Here is a 21,215-nt window from a genome sequence, read left to right on the forward strand (position 1 = left end):
TGTTTTAAACAATGACGACGAGTGTGTTGGCTGCCTATCAGATCAGAGGCAATCACATTTGTTTTGTATAATACTAATCAGGTAGGGGCTCCCTACAAAGCAACTCGTGAGCCTCCTCACCCTCTCAATCAATCTCTTCTCTTCTTTTCTTTTCCACACAAAGACCTGCCCATGCCATCTCTTCTTTCCTCTTGTAGTCTAGGCCTCCACCTTCTCCTCATGCCTTCACCATCACTTGCATCAGAGCAATAAATGCTCTGATGTGACAAAGCTGAGACACAATTAATAGTAGAAACGGTCGACAAAATGAGGCACCCGATCGACCATTTTTAGGCGATCGACTTTTCTTATGCACCACTCGATAGCATGCGAGCACCGATCAGTCGTTCCAAATGGTCGACCGTTCCAAGTACCTGCCAACTTATTCTATTTGCCAAGCACCAACTTAGTCCAAATTCCACTAAGGCCCTGCCATTCGATAGCAGCCTCCCATAACCATAGATCCACAAGTCCCGCACACACAAGCAACCAACATCACTGATTAACAACAACGAGGAACCCACTAATAACAATGGATCACTAATCCCCTATATTGCTCGATATGCGTGTGATTTTCTAGATTCATAGTCATGTAACAATTAGGACATGTTAACACCTAGATGTCGGCTGATCCCCATCGACCTACGAGGATCTCACAAAATCCCCAGAGCACCCTGAAAGATCTTGAGTATCCTCTAGGCAGGACTTAGGACAATCCTAATGGTAGTGAAGTCCAACTTCATATGAACCTATTAAGGCTCCTTGATTACCATGCACTATAGTTCTTCCACTAACTAACATTCTAACCGAGTGAGAGTCATGGATTGATTAAACTCACATGACTCGGTAATTATGACAGATCTAGCATGGTGTGTGATATAGGTAGCATGTCAAATCTAATTTGACATTGGAACTCTTTCCAATCTCATGCTAACCTTGGCCATGGGATTTCCTATCACAATCACCAACATGGACCGCATAGGATGTTCACCTCCATCTAATGGAGGTCAATGGATCCCATTAGCAGACATATGCCTCCATACACTACTGCACAAAGATAACACGGAGAACATTCTCACCTTGTACACCGGATGGCTTTTCTCAACGACAAACCCCCGACACCAGTGCACAAGACACCATGTCGCCTCTGGTCAAAGGACTAGATACATAATCAAGAGCCAGTGACAGATCATTAATTCTCATGCCATGTGTTCAGTCACAGATGCTACATTCAGTGGATGTTCTCCAACACCTACCCATATGTCTACTATATGCATCTCCATGCAATATGGTGCGTGACTCACCACCCCATCCTATTAACATCCCTATGCTGAACAATGGTAGTAGCCAATGTACCAGTCCACTAATCGAAAAATAATAGTCCCCTTTTGATAAGTCTAAGGACTGAGAATACCTTTAAGAAATCTTGGACTACAGATCCAAGTCACACAGTCTCAACACCTTGAGACTAAGAAGTCTACCAGGAAGTTTAGGGACTCATTCATAAAAATGAGATGGAAATATATGAATAAAGATATGACCTTTATCATCAAGAATAATCAACAATACCGCTCACTTACATCTTGCTATAGGTATTTCTCGCTCTACTCTATGTGGGCTGGACTTAATGTAGTGATTCGTCCCAAATGCTCAAGGCCCAGTAAAATTTGAATTGAGCTCATCAAAGCGAGCTCAGATAATGCTGAAGCCTAGGATCGAACGTTGGGACCAAGCGAGCTCCTGATAGCACTTCTAACTCGTCAGCGTATTCAGGTAGGCCCTCAACTATGTTCTGAGCAAGTTCCCAGCGATCTCCATAGCTCGTTGGCTCAGCCCGTCAGCTCGCATTGTAGAAAGGGCATGTCTCGCGGCATATTGGCAAGCTGAGGGCTGCCCTGAATGGCCTCATCGGGCCCATTCTCCCGGCCCATTTGGCTAGCCCATGCAAGTCCCATCCTGGCCTTCTGACAACAACATCATTACAGCCACGCTTGGGTTTCCGAACATCCACCTCAGATCCCATCCTCATTAATGACAGATCCCATCCTCATTAATAGAAGATCCCATCCTCATTAATGAAGGTCTCATCGACACCTCACCGCTACAGGGACGCCCCCACCGGCTATTCCATCCCATCGCCTGTACAAGTACGGTGCATGCAGAGAAGCTTCGGCTGAGATAAATATCGACCAGCCCTCTTGAGGGCCGGGGTATGTACTCTTTTCCGCCAATTTGCAAACACCCGATATACTTGCTTGCTCGCTCACTAACTTGAGCTTCAGAGTACCTTGCAGGGACGGGCCGGTGGCTCAGCAAATCGGACCGGATACCTCACTGTTCCTCTCTCGGATCTACCATACCGGTGCAGGCCTAAAAATCTCCGTCGACCAATTTCAAACGTCGACATTTTGGCACTAGAAGGAGGGCCAGCTCTAATAAAACATCAACGTCGAAAACTAGAAACATGAGAGGTTCTGGAGCAATGACCAATCGACCTGCGAATCATGCCGACCTTATGCTGGAGATTCTGCAAGCTGGGGGAGTTGTGGTGTCCACCTCCATGCCTCATCTGATCGAAGCCATCCATGGAGTCCCTTCGCAGTGCCCCTACCAGCCCGTGACTCCTACCACCTACACAGAAGTAATGCAGATGTGGCAGTAACGTCAAGAAACATTGGAGAACACTGTCATGCAGCTCGCTAATGCAGTAAATGTGCTAGCACAAACGCAAGTCCAGACAACACATGCGCATGCGGCTGCCTCTCGACCTCCAGGCGGAAGACCCCCTCTAGAGGAAAGAGAAGTTAGAAGGGACACACGGTGAGCTGGCTCGGTCTACTCCTCCAACCTACACTCTTGAAGGGCGGAAGAGCGGTGATGCTATGATGGGGAGTCGGGGGTGCACCTCACCAAATAGAAGACCGGTGCAAGACCTTGTAGAAATCTCCACGAAGACGTCCATGGAGGAAATCGCCAACTTGAGAATCCACGACGTGGGGATTCCTTGGTCGGGATCAACAGTAGCCATAGCGCCCACCGCGGCTCCTCTGATCGTGAGAATAGGGGGTGACCTCTCCCGTGAGAACGCCATCACTCAAGATAAGTTTTCTCATGGGAAGAACAACTCCCCATCGGGCGTTCGGTGAATCAGGACCCCATAGTGGGGGAACTACTGCTGAGAATCCAGCAGCTGGAGGCTAGGCATGGGGCGCACGATCGGAGGGAAAGCCGTGAAGAAAGGACCCCGTTCTCCAGGGAAATTGAGCTGGAGCCCCTTCCCCGTAGATTTAAGGTCCCAACCCCTCAGTATAATGGGGACAACGACCCCTTTGATCACTTGGACGCTTTCAATGTCCAGATGGACCTACAAACCTCCAGCTCATTGGCCAAATGCCGAGCTTTCCTTGAGACCCTAGGAGATATCCCCCAGGCGTGGCTAAGGAGACTTCACCTCGCAGTATTTGCAGTTGGGAGGAATGCCAGAAGAAATTTATAGATCAGTATAGGTCACTTTGAAGGCAGCTCATCCCAACATGCCACCTCGCTATAGTATTCCAATGGTCTAGCGAATCTTTGAAGGATTACGTAGAAAGGTTCAGGCGCGAAGTGAATAATGTCGAGATCCCCTCCGACGAAAGTATCCTGACCACGATCTCGCTGGGCTCTGGAAGGATGAGAAACTCTATGAAAGCATTTACAAGTCCCCAGTGAGAGACCTCGGTGAATTCTACGAGCGAGCTGTGAAGGAGGTCTGGTGGGAGGAAGCATTCGGCCTGAAAAAGTTGAGCGACCAGAAGAAGGGGCGGAACACATCGGCTAAAGCAAGATGAGGGCTGATGAAGACTCTCGCAAGGAGGGTCGAGGAGGAAGCCCCAACGATAAGGCAGCCAAAAAGGCGAGGTTCGAGTAGGGAGGTGGACGACTAGCACGCCAAGGTTGGTATGAAAGTTACAATATCTTATCTGACTCCCAGGATAGGATCTTCACCACAGAACGCAACAAGGAGGATTTCGAAAGACCTAACCCTCTAAAGACTCCCGACAAATACAGAACCAAGAGAAAATTCTGTGCCTATCACAACGAAGTGGGGCACACCACCTCTGAGTGTTGGGCGCTGAAAGATGCAATTGAAGAACTAATTAGGAGGGGTTGGCTACGTGACTATGTGGTGCGTCCTAAGGATTAACAGCCCAAACAGTCGAGTCAACAAAGTCCTCACCGAGCTCTCGAGCAAGACCAAACACCTACGGTGAGAACTATCTTTACTATCCATGGAGGGCCCCATATCGTAGGGACTTCTAATAGGTCGCACGAGTGATATGTTTGGGAAGCCGACCACCTTCTGCTTGTCGGGGATGGCAGCCAAGAGGGACCTTCCAAGAAAGCCAAGATAGCTTCGGAAGACGTCGATTTCACCAAAGATGATTCTAAAGGCGTACACTGGCCGCATAATGACGCCCTTGTGATCCGAGCTCGGATTGGCAACATGGAAGTACGGAGGGTCATGGTCGACACAAGTAGCTCGGTGAACGTCATGTACAAGGGATGTTTTGACCAGATGGGGTTAAGGCCGGACCAGCTGATATCCTCTCCGGAGCCACTATACGGGTTCATTGGCAATGCAATAATCCCGAAAGGACGTATAATGCTCTCATTAACAATTGGGGAATCAGACCTCCAGGCCACAGCAATGGCGGACTTCCTCATCATTGATGGTCATTCTGCTTACAATGTCGTCATGGGTAGGCTCGTCATGAATGACCTGGACTTAATTGTCTCAACCGAGGCCTTGGCCATCATATTCCCGACCCCGAAAGGGACCAGTTGTGTGAGGGGTGAGCAGCATTCGACGAGGTGCTGTTATGAGGAAGCACTGAAAATAGGGCTCAAAGGAAAAAAGATAAATATGGTTTCCAGAGGGGAGACCCGAGTCATCAATGGCCAGGGAGTCAGCCACGACCTGGACCCATGTGACATGGATTGCAACCGAGCCGCCAGCGCGGCGGACGAGTTGGAAGATGTTATAGTTAGTAGCTTTGACGTTGAAAGGCGCCTCCAAATGGGCAAAGGTCTCTCCCTTGAGGTAAAATCCCAACAGACCTAACTCCTTAAAGAAAATCTGGACGTGTTCGCATGGAACCACGAAGATATGGTGGGAATAGATCCAAGGATAATGCAGCATCGGCTCAATGTCAACCCTAACCATAGGTCGATTCGTCAGAAGAGGAGGCCAATGACGGCTGAGCGGTATGCAGCCTTGAAGGAAGAAGTAGACAAGCTCTTAGCCAGCGAATTTATCCGGGAAGCCCAATACTCGACATGGGTGGCAAACCTGGTCCTGGTGAAGAAGAAGAATGGGAAGTGAAGAACTTGCATCGACTTCACTGACCTAAACAAAGCTTACTCAAAAGAGAGCTTCCCCCTACCAAGAATTGACCAGCTCGTGGATGCAACGGCTGACCACCAGCTTCTGAGCTTCATAGATGCCTATTCGGGGTATAATCAAATCCCTATGAATCCTGACGAGACAGAGCATACTTCCTTTATGACAGATCGAGGATTATACTGTTACAAGGTAATGCCCTCCGGACTAAGAAATGCAGGGGTGACATACCAACGGCTAGTCAACATGATGTTCAGAGATTTGATCGGAAAGACCATGGAAGTATACGTTGATGATATGCTGGTGAAATCCAGACAGGTTGCCAACCACGCCAGTGACCTGGGAGAAGCATTCCAGGTTCTGAGGAAGTACCAGATGAAGTTAAATCCACTCAAATGCTCATTCGGTGTGACTTCTGAAAAATGTTTGGGTTTCATGGTCAACGAGAGGGGTATCGAGGCCAATCCAGAGAAAATCTGAGCTCTACTTGACATGTGATCGCCCACCAAGACTAAGGAAGTGCAAAGCTTAAATGGACAGGTCGCGGCCTTTAGCAGGTTCGTCTCCAAATCTTCTGATAAATCCATCCCGTTTTTCAAAGTCCTAAAGAAAGCAAATAGGTTTGAATGGACGGAAGAGTGCGAGACTGTTTTCCAGCAGTTGAAAGAATATAGGGGGTGGGCTCCCCTCATGTCAAAGCCAAAGGAAGGGGAGGAACTGATTGTCTACCTAGGGGTGTCTGGGTACGCAGTGAGCGCCGCTCTAGTTCGAGAAGAAGACCGGGTCTAATACCCAGTATACTATGTAAGCCACAGGCTACTCGACGCTGAAACAAGATACTCCCCCGTGGAGAAGCTCACTTGTTCCCTGGTGATCGCGTCTCGAAAGCTACGCCCCTATTTCCAAGCTCATCAGATTAGCATGCTGACCAAACATCCACTGAAGCAGATTTTACAGAAGCTTGATTCATTCGGCCGCCTACTCAAGTGGGCTATTGAGCTCGCCCAATTCAACATAGAGTACAAGTCATGAGCGGCCATAAAGGGTCAGGTACCGGCAGACTTCGTTGCAGAATTCACAGGACCAGTGGAAGAACCAGCCCCCCCAACTTCGCCAGTTTGGGAATTATTTGTTGACGGCTCATCCAAAGAACACGGGTCTGGAGCTGGCATACTCCTGGTAAGCCTGAAGGGACATAAGATCCCCTACGCATAGAGGTTCGGGTTTAGTGCAACCAACAATGAAGATGAATACGAAGCACTACTAGTTGGTTTCCACTTAGTAAAAAAAGTCAAGGCATAGCGATTAAAAATTTTCAGTGACTCCCAGCTCGTGGTCTGTCAGGTACAAGGGGAGTATTAGGCAAAGGGCCCAAAGATGGTAGCGTACCTCCAGAAAGTTCAGGAATTGTTCCGCTTCTTCGAGGAGTGTGAAGTAAATCAAGTCCCGCGGAGCTAGAACTCTCGCGTCGATGCCCTAGCTTGTTTGGCTTCGGTTGGAGAAGCTGACTCATTGGGAGCTATCCCCATAGAGTTCCTAGCAGCACTGAGCATGGAGGAAAAAGATGAGACATTGACAATTGAGATAAGGCTAGATTCATGGATGAAGCCGATCGTAAACTATTTGCAAGGAGGATAGTTGCTAAGTGACAAACCGGAGGCACGGCGTCTTCGAGCCTGGGCGGCCAGATATTATATTTGTGACGATATGCTGTACAAGCGAGGGTTCTCAGTCCTGTTACTTAGATGCATCGATGAGCCTGATTGCCGAGTGATTCTCGAAGAAATCCATGCTAGCCATTGCGGCAATCATGCTGGGGAGGTATCCTTGTCTCAGAAGGCATTTTGCCAGGGTTTTTACTGGCCTACCATGAAGCGAGATGCTATGGACCTGGTGAGGAGGTGCGACGCATACCAAAGGTTTGCAAAAGTACCACGAGCTCCCCCTGCCTATCTTCAACAAATGAGCAGCCCTTAGCCTTTCGTCATATGGGGTATCGACCTGATCGGGCCACTTCCAACAGCTCGCGACGGATGTAAGCATGCTATCGTGGCCGTAGATTACTTCACCAAATGGGCAGAGGTAAAGGAGCTTGCACAGATATCTACCACAAAGGTAGAAAACTTTGTATGGAATGACATCATCTGCAGGTTCAGTGTCCCTCAACAAATAGTCACTGACAATGGGACCTAGTTTACCAACGAGCAGTTCGTTTAATTTTACGAGTCACTGGGATTAGGAAAAGCTTCACAGCCGTGGACCACCCACAAGCCAACGGTCAAGTCGAATCCATGAACAAGATAATCAAGCAAATATTAAAGACTAGGTTGGAATCGAGAAAGGGAGCTTGGATGGATGAACTACAAACCGTGCTCTGGGCTTACCGAACTACAGCTTGCACAACCACGGGAGAAACCCCTTTTTCTATGGTATATGGATCCGAGGCGATGATCCCAGCAGAAAATGAAGTAACAAGCCAGCGAAGAGCCACTTTCAACCAAGAGAACAATGACCGACTACTGGCCTCAAGTCTCGATTTGCTTGAGGAAACAAGGGAGACAGCTCGCTTGAGAGTGGCAACTTACCAACAGCACGTGGCAAGATACTATAATCAGAAGGTCCCTATATCGTGAAGGAAAATTTTGGCAACGGAGCATATCACTTGGCCAACATGGATGGAGCAGCTCTCTTGCGAGCCTAGAACATGGAGCATCTGAGACCATATTTTCGATAAGCAAACACTTTTCCCCTTTCTCGCATTTTCAATTACCAATCGATGTTTCAACTTTGTTGATATTTGCTTCGCTAAGTCAAGCAACAAAATTTTGTTTGAACTATACTAACGTGTCTTTTATCTCTGATAAATATTTTTGCACCCACGCTTTGGTTGTTAAGAATAAGAATCAGAATATAATTGGAGGATTATAAGACTATGGTTTGCGAGCTGGGGCCCATTAACTTGGCTAACGTGCCATGGTTTGTGGCTTATCTAAGCATTCATCTTAGTCTTCACCCTAGGTCGTGGTTGGAAAAACGAAGCCCATTCATCTTGACCGTAGTGTCATGGTTTAGCGCTAAAGCGAGGAACCACCCTTAAAACTCCTGAGTCATGGTTCACCGGCCGGGGTCCTCTTATCTTGACAAAACGCATGAACTGCGACTTGCTTGAGTCTTCACCATTGACCTCATCAAAACCCTCAAAAGTCATGGTACGTTAGCTGGGGGCAAACTATGACCTACCTGGGCGTATAACTTGACGAAAAAATGTGAACTAATTTAACAACTATCAAGCTACCGCACGTTAGTTTGGATTTGATCCCGCGATCATGACCTACTGAGCATGCGACTCGAGCTAACAATATCTTATTCGATGTGTTATTTAAAGCCGCTTGTTTTCAAAATTTATTGTTTGCAAGTTAAAGGTATACTCAAGTTAACTGAATTTAAGCTCGTTTCTATGTTGTGTTTTTGAAGTTCACAGCAAATGATAAAGAAGCAGAAAATGCATTGAACGAAAGAAATGAATTGCTCCCAAAATTCAGATACAAGAGTAAAAGAGAAAAACAACAGTCTAGTGGCCTAGAGGATCTTGGTTTGGAGCCGCTACATCTTGGGAAGCAAGGTTGGTGGTATCCTCAGTAGAAAGATCGACCACGACCTGGTTGGGTCCGGACGCCGGGGCAGTGATTCTCGAGTTTGCAGCATCAGCGGTATACTTCTTCACCGCCTCCACTGCTTCCTCACCAAAGAACGAGAAGTCGAGATCTGGATGCGCTTTCCACAAAGTAAAAAGGAACGTGCTACAGACATCAAATTTGACCTCCTCACGCTCCCTTGCGACCTAGACCTTGACGTCGACTTTCAACTACTCAACCTCCTGCCGAGCCTGCTTCAGTTCGCCTTGCATCGCAGCCAAGTCCATTTCAGCCTTGTTCAGCTTTGAGGTGGCTTGGGAACAGGCCAAGCCGAGCATTTGCTTCTGGCGATACAGATCATCTTCGGTCTCCTTTTTGGCTCGCTCGGCCTCCTTTACTCGGTTCTCCAAGCCTTCGACCTGGCCCCGATATTTTCTGGATTCACCGGTCATAAAGGCCAGGCTCTCTTCCAGCTTCTTCTTGTCATTTTTCAGCACCTCGGTAGCAGCCTCGAGCTTTTCTCTTTCTTTCATGGCATGAGCTCTCTCTTCCTTTAGCTTGAAGACGCCTAAGGAAGCCTACAAAATTGGAGGGGTCAACGCGCTCAAAACAAAATAAAAAAAAAGAAGGGGTAAAATAAAGAAACGCAAGAGTGGGAAAAGAACCTCACCAAAAGACTGTGGTGAGCGACGTAATCCTCAAGCGCCTTACTCGACACTTCCTTGTTGTCTAGGCTCTTGGCATAGTTACCAAGTACCTGGTCCATATTATCGAGGAGGGGGGCAAAGTATGTCCTACCAGCCACGACGTCAGATGCGCTCGGTCCTGTGGGGGTGCTCGTTTTCTTCCTCTTATCATCCTGGGCTTGCGAGGTGGGCTGTGAGGTCGGAGGGGCCTTCCTCTTACTTTCGGAAGTCTCCTCGCGAACCACGGATTTTTCACGACTCACGGCAGTCTTGGCCACCCCGGGCTGCGAGGAAATGTCTGTGGTAACTGGCCTTACGGAAGCTGCGACTACGAGTGCGGAATTAGAACAAGGCATACTGGCGGGATCGCACTTTGAGCTGGTTGCTTCGGTATGAGTCCCAGCCCCTCGAGCTTTTGCAGGGGAAGAGGCCGCACGAACGGTCTTAGGGACACTGGAGATCGTGGAAGAACCGGGTTGTTCGAATTGAAGCTTCATCGCCTTTGATAGTGTCAATAAAGCTGCAACAATAACTTCACCACGAGCTCCGCTTTCCCTAACTAGGCTTCCGTCAAAATCAGCATCGTCAAAAATGGACCTTACCTCCTTTTGACCACGTATCCCGATGTCGCCCTTCCTGATTTCCTTGTTACCAAAGGGAGGGGTGAGATGATAATCGCAAAGAATAGACTCGTAGAACTCACAATCGTCTTCATCAGTTTTTAAGTCCGAAGCTGCTTGAAGATCTTGCGCTTCGGAGATGGTTAGTTCAGGTACCCCCCGGTGACGTCTGTAAAATCAGAAAGACATATGTGAAGCAAAGATAGGCATGGCCGAGTTGATGATTACAGGTGCAAAAAAAATAAAAAAATAATAAAAAACTTCTACTCACTCGGCACGAGAACAAAACTGAAGTTGTTGAGGTCTTTAAGAGAGGAATATGACAGGTAAAACCATTGAGACTTGTAGTCTCCAACATTGGACCTGCCTTTGGCCCTTCCTTGAGGCAAGACCCTCTTGCAGTCCGAGGAGTGAGCTGCCATGTAGTACAACCCATCCTTGGTACCCTTGAAAGAGTAAAGGTACCTAAGTACTCTAGGGGTTGGAAGAGGAAGTTTGTTCTGTTTAAAAAGGATGGCTAGGGAGCTTATTTGGGCGTTCGAGTTAGGAGTCAACTGGAAAGGAGCGAGCTTAAGGTCATTCAGGATATCTATGAGGTAGGCCTGAAGTGGACACCTAAAACCGAACTCTAAGTGTTGGGGGCTAATGGCAACAAATCCCATGAAAGGAAAAGCTGCGTGGTTATCAGGGGAAGGGACCATCAGACGAGTCCCACAGGGAAGGCGGTATGAGGCGGCATACGACATTAGTTTGCCGATTGTCAGCCTTGTGGGATACCGCTTGAAGATGTCATGAGCCGCACACTCCTCGGCAGATCGCTGGGTTAATACGGGGGTGGTACACTGAAGAGCTCTCTTAGCAACCTCTGAATGAGATGAAGCCACGTCTTGAACAGGTCACGGTAGCATTACTCCTTTTTGCCCCGAAGAGCTGGAGGTGTCATCACTCTCTACCCTGTGGTCGTGGCGCTTATGACCTGATGTCCACATCTAAAAAAAAAAAAAAGAGAGAAATGAGAAGAAAAGAATCAGAATGTTGAATCAAAGTTCCTAGAGACGCCTTCTACCTGTCAGGTCGCGTGCGCTTCGCAACAGGGCATGACTCAAAAGAAAAAGGGGGCTGAGGTTTCTAAGCTTGTCGAACCTCCTGGGATAGGCAAAGCCTTTTCCTATAAGCCGCCCCGTCATCGCCGAGTGGTGGGGCGTGGAGGCAAAGATAATGGAAAGAACGAAGATAGAATCGAAATACGTTAAAGGGATATGAGGAACTTACTATTCTTAAGCTAGTAGCTGCAACAATCAGGAACGGGAATCAACAGAGAAACTAGGGTAAAGGGTCTTCAGAACCAGCGGCAATGAAATCTCGAAGTTGAAAGAAAGCAAGTTGTAGGAGCGAGGGAGATTTTTGAAATGAGACGATAAAGAGGGAGTAGAATGACCCCCTCCCCCTTTTTATGGTTTAGGACACCCGTCATTGGATAAAGAGACTGACGAGCTTCCCCAGATCCAATGGCTGTGAGCAAAAGCGCGGGGATTACAAACATGATGATTGGCAGTTACGGGAAACGTGAGCATTAAATGCGCCGCAGACAAGATGTGCTACACGAAACAACGTGATTTGAAACGATTGGGTGGAAAGCTGAAAAGACGTATTGAAGGCCGATATAATTGGGTATGTGTCAGCTCCTAGCCCGAAGATTGCACTGCGAGCTGGGGGGCTTGATGTTATGGGTATTTCTCGCTCTACTCTGTGTGGGCTGGAATTAATGTAGTGATTCGACCCAAATGCTGAAGGCCTAGTAAAATTTGAATTGATCTCGTCAAAGCGAGCTCAGATAATGCTGAAGCCCAGGATCGAACGTTGGGACCAAGCGAGCTCCCGATAGCACTTCTAACTCGTCAGCGTATTTGGACAGGCCCCCAGCTATGTTTTGAGCAAGTTCCCAGCGATCTCCATATCTCATTGGCTCAGCCCTTCAGCTCGTATTGTAGAAGGGGCGTGTCTCGCGGCATATCGGTAGGCTAAGGGCCGCCCTGAATGAACCCTTCGGGCCCATTCTCCCGGCCCATTTGGCTAGCCCATGCCAGTCCCATCCTGGCCTTCTGACAACAACATCATTACAGCTGCGCTTGGGTTTCCGAACATCCACCTTAGATCCCATCCTTATTAATGACAGATCCCATCCTCACTAATGGCAGATCCCATCCTCATTAATGAAGGTCTCATCGACACCTCACCGCGGTAGGGATGCCCTCGCCGGCTATTCCATCCCATCGCCTGTACAAGTACGGAGCATGCAGAGAAGCTTCGACTGAGATAAATATCGACCAGCCCTCTTGAGGGCCGGGGTATGTACTCTTTTTCGCCAACTTACAAACACCCGATATATTTGCTTGCTTGCTCACTGATTTGAGCTTCGGAGTACCTTACAGGGATGGGCCGGTGGCTCAGCAAATCGGACCGGATACCTCACTGTTCCTCTCTCGGATCTACCATACCGGTGCGGGCCTACAAATCTCCGTCGACTAATTCCGAACGTCGACACATCTCAAAGTGTAAAATTAGCATTTAGGGCACTTTCACTGACAGGGTACACCCCACCTGATCATTTATGGTGCTAGTAACTTTAACTCCCAACAAAGTTTAACCTTGAAGAAGATTGCATCAAGATATAAGACCATAAAGCAAGAAAAAAAGGAAGGAAGAGCCGAGATTAAAGTCCCTCCACTCAGCTATGATCGAGTGGAGCGTACTCCACCCGTTCATCTCCATCAAGGTTTGGCTACACCATCTCCCAAGATTGACCATGCATTTCGTCACCCCTTAGAGCCTCTCTTGTAGCCAAGAAACCTTCTTGGGGTGTCCCTCAAACCAAGCCTGGGAGCCTTTCTCCAAGACCCTTCTTGGAACCCATAAGAATCTTCCAAGATTTCAAAGAATTTGCCAAGAATATTCTATCCTAAAAACGTAGGTTGATTGCCACGTGTCCCCCCCTCCCTCCTCTATAAATAGAAGAGCCACCTCATCTCTCAGGTAAGTTCACTTCTACTCTTAGACTTTACGTTTTGCATGTTGGAAATATATGCCCTAAAGACACGTTTTGTTTAATTTATGGTAATGATGTTTCTTTTAGTCAGTTTGTGGCACATATATTATTTGCATTTAATTGTTGGAAAAGTGTCCATGCTATTAAGTGAGTGATTCATGTGATGGGTCGTTCTTCACAGTTAGGCATGAATCATGGGTACTTAATAAGCAAGAAAATATTACTCTTGATCTTTTGATAGAACTGGGCATTCTATCATGATAAGATCATTGTGCAATAGATCCTAATGGAGGATGGCTTGCCTTAGCCAGTAAACAGTTCGTTTACTCTAATTGTACAAGCGTATTTGGAATGCGTAGAGTGGACCTGTGATAGAAGCTAATGACAAAGTACTAATTATCATGGAGCTAGTTTATCACTGCTACTACGTGGACGAGTACTCTAACACTTGAGTATTAGTTGGTGGTCTAGTGAACCTAGAGCTATATTCTTAGATTCACTGTAGGTGAGGTCTATCAAAGATCAATAACCTTTTGAGTTGGGAGTATGGTTTCTAATTAGCTAAGACAGACTAATACAAGATAGTTTCTGTGATTCACCCCTTTGTGATTGTCCAAGAATAATCAAATAATCCAGGGCCCTGGGAACGTGACTTAAGAGTGTGTGCTTCTGGGTAGCTCCCAGTGATAAGCAAGTACATTCGAGTAGTCACGGATTATTGGACTAGTGATCTAAGGATGGTAGAAATCATTTAGAGAGGTGTTAGTACATTATTCCTTTCTAAATGATGGGTGTTACGCAGAGGGGTATTTTCGTCATTACACTAGTAGGTCAAAGATATGGCATATGCAAAATTATTCGTGGGGTCAGTATTACCATATGGTGATAGTTGGAACACTTAGAATGACAAAATATAGCTACTAGGTAGCAGGGATATTTTGGTCATTTTAGTAGCCGTGAATAATTTGTCTTTTGGTCCCCGGGGTAGCTCGATATAACTCATGTATTATTTAATACATTTGGCTTGTTGGGTGAATTACATTGAGAGAGAATTATTTTATTCAGAATAGTCCATAATTAATTGGGCTAGAATAAAATAATAGTTCATTACTTTTTATTAATTAATTGGGCTAACCCAATTAGAAAATTAATTAAATGGACTTGGCCCACTAGGGTTTGGCCCACTAGGGTTTTAACCCTAGGGTTCTCCCTATATATTCTCTCCTTGGTTGTTTTTCATCTAAGGTTTTTTTTTTTTTTACTCTTCTTCACCGAAAGAGAGGCCACGAGTTTGAGTCATACTTCGGAAGATCAAAAGAGAGCCTTCAAGTTCTGATGCGAAGGAGCCGTAGGATTGCAGGACAACCGTCGTCTCCACCACGAGAAGAAGCTCCCGCCCATCCTCCGCCTGTCGCTTCATTCCGTCCGATAATCAGAAGGAAAAGTAAGTTTCCTAGATTCTAATCAATACGAGGAAAGTTTTTATTTAAAAACGTTTCCGTTTCATGCTATGTATCCTCGTGATGATCCTTCATTGCACTCAAGCACTTTAAGACTAACTTAAGCATCAGAGAATTTGTGCGGGGACAGGGGCGGATGCAGAGGGGGGCCTGGGACTGGGCTGTGCTTGGGATTTTATATATTTATATATATATTTTTACTGTTTAGTTGGGGCTGGCACGGGATTCAGTCCGTGCCAGCCCCCCTACATCTGCCCTTATGCGGGGACATCTACTCACGCCCCTAACTGGTTTTTCATCTCAGGATTATAGCTGTGACACCTTTGTTGTGCATAGAATTATAGCAATGTATGACATCACCTAATGTACAACAAAAACAAAGTTTAATGCATGTAGAATAATCAAATGATACTACATAAGGTCCTTGTGCTTACCTGGAGCATTCAATACATAATTTGATAAAACTGGAAGCCTCAAAGCGTGATGTGGTGGTAAGTGTTGAAAGCAGGGAACATGTTGTTGGGATATTGCAACTTCATTAACATGAAAATTATAAGGTGTAAACACTTGTGTTTCCTTGTTCATAAGGCCAATAAAGTGTAGATAAAATTTAAAAAATTATTATAAAAAAGTAAATTGAATAGTTTAAAAAAAAATATTAACATTACCTGGATACTTGAACTTCCTTGTGTGCTAACCCCAGTGGGCATGCTAACATCTTGTTTAGTTGCTTGACAGTGAAAATAAATAAAAATACTAATAACTTAACAATGCCTAATAAATTTTAATTTTTTAAATAAAATTTAAAGATAGAATGTAAACGTATACCTCAATTTTCTCTCTTTTTCTTGTTCTTTTTGTCTTCACATTTTTTTTCTTAGAAACAAACTTCACATTAGAGACCTTTCTAGTCTTGGGTGGATGCCCATGTCTTCGAACATTTACAAGACTATGAAGTTTATTGTTTTCACCAGAAGGTTTACAAAGGTCATCAATGTTATTAGGACTTGTCAAAGAACAACTAGTCAAAGTTGAATCATTTTTGTTTATTTTTGATTGTAACGCATCCATCATGTTCCACAATACTACACAGTTCACATAAGACATGACAACCCAGTCAACAATATCATCAAATTTCTTTTGCAACTTGTGATAATGCCGAGCCTCGTGGTCACCTTTCCAATCATCATAAGTAACTTTCACCTTTTCCATCCTCAACTTGTGATTATACTCAAGTATAACAGAATTAATCTTGCATTTTCCATCCTCAAATATAGTTGCATTAACCTTTGCTTTGCAAGCCATTTTCGTCAATGGGTTAGGATTAAGGTAATTTGTTTTTGAGAGCTTGAATTTCCTGCTTGAGAACATGAAAGACAAACAAATCTTAAATTACCATCTGATCCTGTTGACTTCTTTATAATTCCAAATCTTTCTTGTTTCCCATATTGTTTGTAGTACTCGTAAAGGTTTTCCAATGAATCAAAGTGCATTCAGTTTCAGGTGCTTGCATCTCAATCACTTTATTATCTATTAAAATGGAAAAATTAATTAATATCAAAAGAAAACTCATATGAAAACAATTACTGCTTTTCATCTTATAGTATAGTTGCAAAAGTTAAGATATGATATACACATAAATACTATAAAGAATATTTATGAATATCTTGCTGCTTGTTAATATTTTGGTTCAATCTTCCAAGGATAAGATATTTTAGTATATCATATTTTAAACTTACGAGTACACGAAGATGGTAGAGATTTCTTTTCCTGTTATGTAGTTTAAGAGAATTGAACAAGTATGAAAAATATTGTAAAGTTTCACATTTATGCTAACAACTACTTGAGTTTGAAGGTGACTACAAATGAGTAAAATTAAACTCAGGCCTGCAGTTGGTGCCCACATAAAGAACCAATTTTTTTTCCATAACTAAAGATGTGGCTAATAAAATAATAGAACATTTATGTTTTTTATTATCTTAAAAAGGACCAAAATTAGGTTCTATGATTCATCATCATTCATACCATAAAGAATACACTATCATTCAAAATCAGGTGCACTCACCAAAGTAACAGGTCAGAAGATTGAGCTGAAATCTTTTCTGGCGAACTTGGCAGGCAGTAATAGTGAAGAAATGCAGAAAAACTTTTAATTTTCCGACGAACTTGGCAGGCGGTAATAGTAAAGAAATGCTGAGAAATTTACTGGGAGAGGAAATGTGGTCTGAAAGGGATAAAGAAGAGAAGGGGAAAGTTGAGAGAGAAATTGAAGAGGGAGGAAAAAGTTTGCTAGAGAAGTGTGTAAATGTGCCAAGAGAGAGGAAACGTTAAGAGAAAGAGAGAGAAGATGGAAAAGTGTGCCCAGGGGAGTGTGTAAGTGTGCTAAAATTCTGAAAAAATGTAAAAAAATCTACCAACTATATATTTTATATTATTTTTCATGTCACTGCTGTTCATGTTCAATGGAGGTGAATAGCAATACTCTTGTTTTTCAGGATGGTGAAAAATAAAAATGTTTCATTCCAAGATGAGGAAGCACAAGGAAATGAGTTTCCCAAGGTCGATGCTGCGTTGGGTTCAGTCATCTGTAAGAAGGCAGACAATTTCGATAAGGTTATACATCAATTAGCAGAGATGAGGTCAAGCATCCAAGATGATGAAGCCAAACTGATGCTTGTACAGGCATTTAATCAAAACCGGGGTCCCACTGCTCAACATTCTCAGCCACTAGTTTGAAAAAGTATGATGCATGTCTATGTGCATCCAAGTTTTGTCGTCTAGGGAAAAGCCTTGTAAATGAGAGATGAATCAATCAGACGGAAATTAAAGTAATATTTTTAATAAGCTTGTAAATGAGAGATGAATCAATCAGACGGAAATTAAAGTAATATTTTTAATAAGTTCCATTTAAAGCACTTCTGAATATTTAATTGCAATTACGGCATTGGAATGCTGAAGAATGGGAGCCAATTTTATATGGGTTTAACCTGGTGCCTGAATCAAGGCAAGGCAACCTTCACCTTTTAATTTTTACTTCTGTAAGAAACCCTCAGTTTTCTGGGTTTAAACTTTTAATCATGTCAAGCCAACCAGGAATACAAGTTTTGGATTAGCCTCTGGAATTTAACGTCTGTCTAGTACTAATTAAACAAGATCACTTCTATCAGAATATAATTGACAGAGGCCACACGAGGACTTTGTGTAATATAATATAATCAAGGCTGTCAAGATTCCAAATGTTTTAAACAATGACGAAGAGTGTGTTGGCTGCCTATCAGATCAGAGGCAATCACATTTGTTTTGTATAATACTAATCAGGTATCATATTTCGTGTGCAGATCTTGCCAGCCTCTTGTGCAACAATCAGATGAACATTCATTTTGAAAGTCTTCATCAAGCCGTCTACCTGATGATAATGCATCGGATGGTAATCAAGTTGGCTTTCAATACGCTATATGGTATGCACGTGGCTTCAAATAAATTAAGATGACCTAGAAGGCGGGGAGACATAGTGAAACATCATTAATGCTCCCATATAATTGAAAAGGGTGAGATTCCTTGTGTCTCCTATGTTTCATGATATAAATAGATAGAGGATACACCAAAGGAATGTGCACATTTGAATTGAGCATTCCAGGGTTAAGCCGTAGTCCAAATCAGAAAGAAAAATGGCTTCTTCTCCTTTGAGATCAAAGTCCCATTATCATGTCCGCTCTATCAGTTTGCCATCCAGATCTCATCCACTCATCCCTCAGTTCAATGAACATTTATGCAGACTAAGGTCTTCCGAAGGTACATACACCTCATTGCCCTCATTAAGGAACAGGGCTAGTGGGCTTGAGGATCTGTATGATTGTGTTGCTGACTTGCTTCTGTTGCCGCACACTCAACAAGCTTTGGCCCATGAAGGCCATAAGAAATTGGTTGATGGGGCCTTGGATGGATATCTCAAACTCTTGGATGCTTGTGCAACCACTAAAGATATCTTTTCACAGACAAAGGAAGATGTCAAAGAACTTGTTTCGTCCCTACGTAGGAAAAGGAATGCAGTTAATGTTGGAGAATTTTTGGCCTCCAGAAAGAAGGTGCAGAAGGTCATCAAGAAGTTGGTGAAGGATTTGAAGAGCATCAGAAACGAAGACCTACTCTCAGACACAGACCAAGAAGCTGTTGCCATTGTTAGCCTGCTAAAAGAGGTTGAAGCAGTCACTCTAGCAGTATTGAGCTCGTTCTTGTCATATGCTGCTGGAACAAAGCCAGAATCGAGGCAAAATGGCTGGTCTTTGGTGTCCAAACTGATGCACTGGAAGAATGAAGCATGTCAATCCAAAGAAATAGCTCTTACTGAATTTCAGGAGGTTGATGCTGCAGTGCAGTCACTCATTGTTTCAAGCAAATCTGACGACAAAAGAACCATTGAGGTAGTGCAACAGATAGGAAAGTTGGAGTTGAGCATTCAAGGTCTAGAAGAAAATCTAGAGCGCTTGATGAGGCATTTAATAAAAACCAGAGTTTCCCTGCTCAACATTCTCAATCACTAGACAAGAGAGTCAGGGGGCCAATACTGGGGCATCCAAAGCTTAGCCAGAAGCCAATCCTTCATTAGATGTTCATACTAGATCAGTGTAAAAGAGAAACAAAATGTACTCTGTAATTATCCCTGCAATTACAAATCAATATACTGGGCAAAAGTTTTGCATATACGATATTTCTTTCTTCTCCCCTATTTATTCTTGGCTCCTTCAACCTCTGATATAAAAATGTATAAGAGCTGCACACATGTGCTCATTGAAAATGATGATAAAATGAAACAGCCCCGTCATGCCACTCGTGCAATGTAATTTTATGGATTATTGTTATAGGTGTTAGTACTATATATTTTATAGTGGTCTTGCTATGATATGCATGTGATTTCAAATAAATTAAGGACTTGATGGTAGATTTAAGTCCTGGGGGTGGGGAGGCATATATGGCACAAGCATCAAGATATGGCATTTACCTTTCCTTGATGATTGAGAAGATGGAGATTCCTTGCAGGTTCTACATTACTTCATGATATATATCCAGAATATGCCAAGGGGAGACGCGCATTTGAATTGTGCATGTCAGTCTAGTTCTGACCCATATTCCCAACATGAAACGAGAATGGCTTCCTCTCCACTGAGATCAAAGTCTCATTATCACATACGCTCTATCAGTTTGCCATCCAGATCTCATCCACTCATCCCTCGGTTCAATTAACATTTATGCAGACTGAGGTCTTCTGAAGATACATCTACCTCATTGTCATCAATAATTAAGCAAGAGGGTGAGTGGCCTTCAATATCTGTATGCTTGTGTCGATGATTTGCTTCTATTTCCGCACAGTCAGCAAACCTTGGCCACTGAAAGCCATAAGAAATTGGTCGATGAGGCCTTGGATGGATATCTCAAGATCTTGGATGCTTGGGTGGCCATTAAAGATATCCTCTCAAAGACAAAGGAGGATGTTAAGCAACTTCTTTTGTCCCTGCGCAGGAGAAGGGAGGCGGCAACTTTTGAAGGATTCTTGGCCTCCAGAAAGAAGGTGCAGAAGGTCATCAAGATGTTGCTGAAGGATTTGAAGAGCACTGGAAAACAACATCCTTCCAGACTGCTTGGACAAGGACCAAGAAGACGTTTCCATTGTTGGGATGCAGAAAGATGTTGGAGCAGTCACTCTATCAGTATTGCATCCCCTCTTGTTGTGTGCTGCTCAAAAAAAGCTGCAATCAAGGTCAAATTGGTGGTCTAAGGTTGTTATATATATTGTTATATATATATATATTATCTAATAATAATAATTGATAGTTTTATAATTTATTTATTTAAGGAAAGTAATAGTTATGAAAGTAGACTTCCAGGAAGCTGGAGTCTGTTTGAGAGAGGTTCTCAGTTAGATTGACAATGTATAATAGGTTCTTGGTTAGGTCAACTACAACTTTGCTATAGTCAACTTTTGCACACTGGGAGTTGACTCCTCATTTGGAGTCGACTCTTGTACACTGGGAGTCGAGTGTAGAAACAGGGAGTCGACTCCCAGTCCGATAATTGGAGAAATGTTCCAGAAATTCAAGTGGACCGTTTTGGCTTTCAAATTTCAAACTCATGTCTTATATATTGAAGAGTTATGACTTTTCAAAGGACAAGTCTTTTCTCAAAGGGACATGATCTTTCAATATGTTGTATATTTTAGTTTTTGTGCCCATTGGTAAATACCATTTCATTGTTTATAAATAGATTTGGACAAATAGAGTGCAATATATACATAACTAATACAACTCTACTTCCTTTTGATAACAACCATCTATTTATTTACTTCCTTATT

The 21,215-nt window shown here is 44.0% G+C and overlaps 1 protein-coding gene across 1 annotated transcript; it reads left to right on the top strand.

The window, feature by feature from the left end:
- The first annotated feature begins 18,399 nt into the window (after window positions 1–18,399).
- LOC127802468 (uncharacterized) lies at window positions 18,400–19,548 on the top strand. Its single transcript, XM_052338302.1, has one exon. It carries the CDS (start codon window positions 18,538–18,540, stop codon window positions 19,408–19,410), a length of 873 nt encoding a protein of 290 aa, XP_052194262.1. The 5' UTR covers window positions 18,400–18,537; the 3' UTR covers window positions 19,411–19,548.
- The last annotated feature ends 1,667 nt before the right edge of the window (window positions 19,549–21,215 follow it).

Source organism: Diospyros lotus, chromosome 5 (assembly GCF_014633365.1).
Source record: "Diospyros lotus cultivar Yz01 chromosome 5, ASM1463336v1, whole genome shotgun sequence".
NCBI classification, from domain to species: Eukaryota; Viridiplantae; Streptophyta; class Magnoliopsida; order Ericales; family Ebenaceae; genus Diospyros; species Diospyros lotus.

What these genes read in the sequence shown, in the direction of transcription:
- LOC127802468 (XM_052338302.1), top strand. Translation starts at nt 18,538, where the DNA reads ATGGCTTCTTCTCCTTTGAGATCAAAGTCCCATTATCATGTCCGCTCT.